The sequence below is a fragment of the Chrysochloris asiatica genome, unplaced genomic scaffold (assembly GCF_000296735.1).
Source record: "Chrysochloris asiatica unplaced genomic scaffold, ChrAsi1.0 scaffold00030, whole genome shotgun sequence".
NCBI classification, from domain to species: Eukaryota; Metazoa; Chordata; class Mammalia; order Afrosoricida; family Chrysochloridae; genus Chrysochloris; species Chrysochloris asiatica.
The window spans coordinates 3,224,735-3,231,509 of NW_006408548.1; the positions used below are offsets into that span (position 1 = coordinate 3,224,735).

General features: G+C 37.3%; 1 protein-coding gene across 2 annotated transcripts in view; it reads left to right on the forward strand.

Annotated features, from left to right (window-relative positions):
• Positions 1-6,775, forward strand: part of DYNC1LI1 (dynein, cytoplasmic 1, light intermediate chain 1) — a 72,075-nt gene that overhangs the window by 38,473 nt on the left and 26,827 nt on the right. Inside the window, exons 3-5 of one of the 2 annotated variants that reach the window (XM_006851587.1) lie at positions 1,533-1,649; positions 2,324-2,554; positions 5,919-6,088. In XM_006851587.1, coding sequence (XP_006851649.1) covers positions 1,533-1,649; positions 2,324-2,554; positions 5,919-6,088 — 518 coding nt within the window. The remainder of the gene's footprint in view (positions 1-1,532; positions 1,650-2,323; positions 2,555-5,918; positions 6,089-6,775) is intronic. The other variant, XM_006851588.1, reaches the window with a different exon arrangement.

A 6,775-nucleotide genomic window follows, 5' to 3' on the forward strand; every position in this document is an offset into this window, starting at 1 on the left:
ATCCTTCCCCCGCTTGGTCTCACCCAAAATGGCGGCTCCTGGAGCAGCTGAGCATCCTGGACTAGAAAGCAATAGATTTCCACAAATTCCCCCAGCTGTAAGCCTTCCAACCTTCTAAATATTCCTTTATATGTGTTTCAGAGTTCTGGGACCATGCCCTGAGCCTGCTTGGTCGGGTATTCTGTGTTACTGTTGGCGGAGCTCTTTAGTACACGTCCATCCAATCCACCATCTTGTTTGTTCTCTAACATTGATATTTGATGTGAAGATTCCTTCCCTTTCTTGGTATTTTGAGCGGCTACCTCCATGGGTATAGGTCAGGTTAATCAAATTGTAGCAATTTACCCTCATTTCCTTTGTCAAAAATAGTTTTCTTTTTTATCTTCCTCTAGTCGAGTTCTGATTATCAAGTTATCGAGGCTAGGTCAAATGGGTACTATCTGCAAACTTGGGTGTTCTTGTGCCTCTCTCCTCACTTCATATCAGGTGTATGCTTCACTCTCAGCTCTAGCCCTCCGTGGCTATATCCTTGTTCATGGGCTCAGGAGTCCCCAGGTCTTAACATACTTTGGACCAACCAGTCCTTCGTCTTGTCTCTCTTATCTCCAGCTCAACGGGAGTCCTTGTTTTGTATTTTTTAGTAGCTTCATATTTTTGTTGAGGTTCCAGTAGAATTCCCTATCCTAATCAGTCTTGAATCACCATCTACCCTCTAATTGGCCCATGAGTATGCGTATGACCCAAACAAGACCAACTCTCACAGCCTTGTCATCAGATTCTTTATACTGAAAACCAAGAAGCAGAGTCTTATTCCTCATTGATTAAACTTTGGTGATATAAAGGAGGTGCTTTCTGTAGCTGTGGTTTCTCACTCTTCCTCTGCCACCAAAATACAAAACAACAAACACCTTGCCATTGAGTTGATTATGACTCTAGTCAATTCCATAGAGTAGTTTTGAACGCCATAGGCTTTTCTTGACTTTAATGTTTCCAGAAACTGATCGGCAGGCCTTTTTTCCATGGAACTACTGGATAAGTTAAAATCGTCAACCTTTAAGTTCGCTGTTGTTGTTGTTAATAAGTACCATGGACTTGGTTCTGACTCATAGTGACTCTTCACAGGGCTTCTGAGGCTGTCAGTCTTTATGAGAGCAGAAAGCCTTATCTTTCTCCCATGGAATAGTTGGTAGTTTCAAACTGCCGACCTTGAGGTTAGCAGCCCGATTCGTAGCCACTATGCTACCAGATTATAAAGCATTTGTGCCACCTAGGGATCCTGCCCCTGAAAAATGCCACAGAGGAAACTCTGTATTATGAAACTTAACAAGAAGAGTAAATACATTGGGGGAGAGAATGTTGGAGCTGGAGTCTGTATCTTTGACTGTATGGCTACCCAGGTGTCTTCCATCATACTACTGTCTTGGTTGAAGTCAGTTTTAGTTGGGTGGTTTTTCACTTGGTGCCAGACACTGTCCTAAATAATTCACATTGTAATAAAAAACAAACATTTTTTCAATTTTTTGTGTATGTAGGTGAAGATGGAGCCGGAAAAACAAGCTTAATAAGAAAAATTCAGGGAATAGAGGAGTATAAGAAAGGAAGAGGATTGGAATATTTGTACTTAAATGTCCATGATGAAGACAGGGACGGTGAGTGTTGTTTGTTTACAACATAAGTTTTCTGAAGTCTTTTCTGAGGTGGACTGCTGTTTACCATCGTCTTTGACTTAGTATGTCAGTTTTTACTAGGAATCCTACAGTGTCATGCCTGTTGGTAAATAATTTATATTTAGGCAACGTTTTATTGCTTTGGGATTGGGATTCATAATGCACATCTTACTGTATTCCATTGTGCAGACCTTATCTGTCTTGTCAGTTCATTCTCCTTTAGACAGTGAAATAATGCTATCCTATGATTGCTTTGCTGATACTCTTTTCACTTATCATTTTCTGACATTAAAATGTCATTTCCTCCCCAGCTTTGCTCATCTGATCAGCCATGTTTTCTTCTTTAGATCATTTACGTTGTCTTTTTTGTATTAAGTATCTTAAATATACATGGCCATATCTGCTGGTGTTGACTACTATATGTTATGCTGTCTCTGGTTTGGATTGAGACAAGTAAAGTGGAAGATGCTGGTGTTGTGCTAGCGGTTTAGTCATTTTCAGGAGTATTTTTGGTAGATGTGACCTAATAGTTGAATCCTGTCAAAACCAGCAGCCATCTCCTGTGGAGAGTCCCTAAAATATCATGCAGTATTATTAGTTGGATGATGAAATAAAATAATCTTAATGCCTTGTTAACTTTCTTTTTTCTGTTGTAGATCAAACAAGATGTAATGTATGGATCTTAGATGGAGACCTGTATCATAAAGGCCTCCTTAAGTTCTCCCTAGAAGCCATTTCTCTGAAAGACACTTTAGTGATGCTGGTTGTTGATATGTCGAAGCCTTGGACTGCTTTGGATTCTTTACAGAAATGGGCAAGTGTTGTTAGAGAGCATATTGACAAATTGAAAATTCCTCCTGAGGAAATGAAAGAAATGGAACAAAAGCGTGAGTAATCTGGAAGTATATATAGGTTTTAAACACAAAATGTCTTTATTGATGAAGATGATGGTAATCATTAGGAACTTTTTTTCCTATGAATAAGGTTCAATGAAGGAAACAATGTGAATACTGTTTATGAAATTCTTTTTATTGACATGCTAGTTTCAGTGTAGGTTTAAATTAGAAATATGCACATACTAGCAGACTCTTTGGTAAAAGTGCTTTCTCATTGCAAAAAAAGCTGACTGTGTGTCTTCTGGAGAGTAGGGTTTTAGGGTGAACAAAAATAGGGATCTTTCAGCTGTTCATTTCAACTTTTTCATTTCTTGATAAGTAAAGCAAACTTAACAACCGTGTCAAAATAAAGTATGTTTGATAAAACTTTTAACATAAAGATTTTAAACAGCTTTCGTCAATTACAAAATATGTATTTTATATATGCCTATGTGAATTGGAACCCTCCATGGAAATGATGAAAATTACTTGGGTCATTTCTAAGAGATTGTAAGCCAGTCACATTTCTACATTTTACTGAGTGTTCTTCATTTGCTAATGTTGTGTTTTACTTTTAGAAATGTATACTATAGATGAAATGCTACTTTTCTTTGTTGTTAGCTTTTAGGGAAAAATTGATCATTTACAGGAATCTTATGCAAGGAAACAGTATAAACATTGTTGTTTTTAAGTCCTGTCAAGTTGACTCTGACCTATAGTGATCCTGTATAGGATTTCCAAGGAGCAACTGGTGAGCTTGAACCACCAACCTTGCAGTTCAAATGATTTTACAGTCTGACACATTAGCCCACAGCGCCACACCAGGACTCCCAATATAAATTTAAGAGTCCTGAATTCTTGAAAAAGACAACTAAATGCTTTTAATTTGTATCTTTCTTTCCCATCAACAACTGTCTGTTGTTTTTTCCCCTCCCTATATCTGAGTGGCATAAGGATCTCTGGTAGCCGAGTGGTTACGAGTCGGGCTGTGAACTGCAAGGTCAGCAGTTTGAAACTACCAGCTGTTCCACAGGAGAAAGATGAGGCTTTCTGCTCCTATAAAGATTTACAGCTTCGGAAACCCTGTACAGAGTTGCTATGACTCAGAACCGACTCCACGGCACATAACAACAACAATATCTGAGTGGCATAGTGAGTTACAAGTTGGGCTGGTAACTATAATGACAGCAGTTCAAATCCACCAGCCACTCTGGGAGAAATATGAGGCAGTCTGCTCTATAAAGATTTATAGCCTCAGAAACCCTACCTAGGGTCACTGAGTTGGAATCAACTCAGTGGCAATGAGTTTGGTTTTATATCAGGTTTATACTAGACTATAAATTCCTGGTGTGGCCCTGTAGGATCAACACTGGATTTTGAACCACAAGGTCAGTAGTTCAAATCTACCAGCTGTTCCTTGGAAAGCCTATATAGGGTCACTATAAGGCGGAACCATCTCAGCGGTACTTTACAACAGAATATACTACACTCAAGTATGGTCCCTCGACCAGCAACATCACCATCAGTTTCAGATCGAAATTTTGTTAGAAATGTAAATTTATAAGCCTTGCCCCAGACTACTGAGTAAAAAACACTTGCAGGCGATATTACAGATGGTTGTTGTTAACTGCCGTCGAGTCGGTTCCGACTCATAACAACCCTGTGTAGGGTTTCCAAGAACGGCTAGTGAATTTGAACTGTCAATCTTGAAATTCAAACTGACCTTGGGTCCAGTGCATTACCCTACAACACCATAACAGGAGAACCACTGATAGATTTTAGTGACCTTAAGGTAGTCACTGGTGTAGCACTGTGGGTTAATGAACCACAAAGTCAGTGATTCAAGCTCTACCAGTCACTTCTCGGGAACCCTATAAAGGATCGCTATGAATCGGAACTGACTTGACAGCATTTATCTACAACAAGGTAGTTGCTACTAGAGCTGCTAAGAGCCCATGTTCTTGGAGGAAGCAGCTCAGTTACTCTCTTCCTTGACCACATGAAGTTTAAGACCGTTTTCCTCCATAAAATTAAGACTTCATATTCCAAAGAGGATCTGATTCATGTTTAATTTTTTCCCCTAATGATATAAATAATAAAATACTGCTTTTAAAACTTGAAAGAAAAAATTTTAAACGTATTTTTCTCCAGAGTTTTTTTTTTTTAATTTCTAAGATGAGTTCTGCTTTGTTTTTTTCTGGGTTGTTTTTTGTTTGCTTTTTCCCTTTTAATAATATTATTTTCATACAGCATTAAATTAAATAGTTTCTGAAAACTTGACTTTTGATGACTTTGTATAAAATTCTTTCATATGCCTTTTTAATTCTATCCTGTGGATAATTAAAGCTGTTTCCAAATTTGGTATTTTGCTTTTAAATAATAAGGAACAGTCCTTTATGAATCTCTCTGTGAGCATATCACTCATTATTTCCTTTAAGGTTAATTCCTAGAAGGATAATTAGTGATTCAACATATACATTGTTAAGGCTCTTCATGCGTTCACATTTACTTTTATTTTTCCTTTTGTTATTTCTGGTAGTCTTGCAAATGAATTATAAAATTTTATCACATTAATAATGACAAAAAACACTCTGCCATTGATTTGATTCCAACTTATAGTGATCCTATATGGTGTTTTCCTAGGCTATAAGTAGTGAGTTTGAACTACTAACTTGGTAGTGCTTATCTTATTTTATTCCTACCAGGATTACAAAAATGAACATGGCCCAAGATTAAGCCTAGATTAGAAAGGAAGAGACCTGAATAAAGAGTTCGAATCTTGAAATTATCCAGAACTATCATTTTAACTGTGGGTTATTATTTGCAGGGGGTGTGGGTTACTTTGCACAGGAGCCTGGTGACACAGTGAATAAGGCATTGGGCTGTCAACTGCGAGGTTGGTGGTCCAAACCCACCATCCACTCCAAGGGAGAAAGATGAGGCTATCAGCTTCCGTAAAGATGTATAATCTTAGAAACCTTATATAGGGTTACAGTGAGTTGGAATTGACTCGAAAGTGAGTTTTGTTTTGTTTTTATTTTTGCAAGTATTTTATTCTTTTATTGTCCTTTGTGAATGTGAGGGAGGTAGAGACAAAAGTAGATTGTGACTTGTCCAAAGTATTTTACACAGATTGAACCAAGCCTACTTAGAAACTTGGAGCCACCCAATACTATCCTGTGCCTTCCAGTACTTAATATGGGTCCAGTATTTGTGTACTGTCTTTGAAATTAGTTTCTTAAACCTGTTTTATTTCTTCTTTTATATCAAAATAAGCATGAAGTCTAGTAAAATGTATATTTAAACTCTGGCAGATGAATCTAGCTGCTTAAATAGAACAATTTCTAAACTATGTATTAAATTATTTGATTTTCAGTGATTAGAGACTTCCAAGAATATGTAGAGCCAGGAGAAGATTTCCCAGCTTCTCCTCAGAGAAGAAGCACTGTATCACAGGACGACAAAGATGACAGTGTGGTTTTACCTCTGGGTGCGGATACACTTACACATAACTTGGGCATTCCAGTACTAGTTGTTTGCACAAAGGTTAGTTTGCTTCCTAGAAATTCACTACTGATCGCCACTGAGGATGAAAAGTTGCTTTTGTTGCCCAACCTTTTGTTTTTTGAGCTAACACATTAGTTTTTGTAGATGGTTTATGAAAAAAATAGAAATAATAGTTTAAAGTATTGAATGGTAGTGTCATGTTGGTCTTGTGATCTTGGTTATTTCTTAGAAAATATTATTTCATATATTTGTGTTTCATTTCTTAATTCTAAATAGATGTTGATGTACAATGATACATTATTATATTATTTAGTAGAAGTAATTATAGCCAAATGGTAGTTTAAATTTTTTGATAGCTAGTTTTTATAAAGTAAAATCTTTCTCAACGTTAAATTTTTTATTATGAAATATATAACAAAACATTTTCCATTTCAACCATTTTATGCATAAAATTGTTGTCAGGTGTCATGGAGTCGGTTCAGACTCAGCAGCCCTGTGCATAATAGAACATAATACGACCATTATTGCTGCCAACGTATCATTTCATTTTGCTGGGGAGTCTTCCTCCTTTGTTGATGAAGCTTGATGTACAATTAAGTAATATTGATTATGTTCACCATAAGGAGCTCTGGTAGCGTAGTGGTTACGAATCGGGCTGCGAACCTTAAGGCTAGCAGTTCGAAACTACCAGCTGCTCCGCGGGAGAAAGATGAGGCTTTCTGCTCC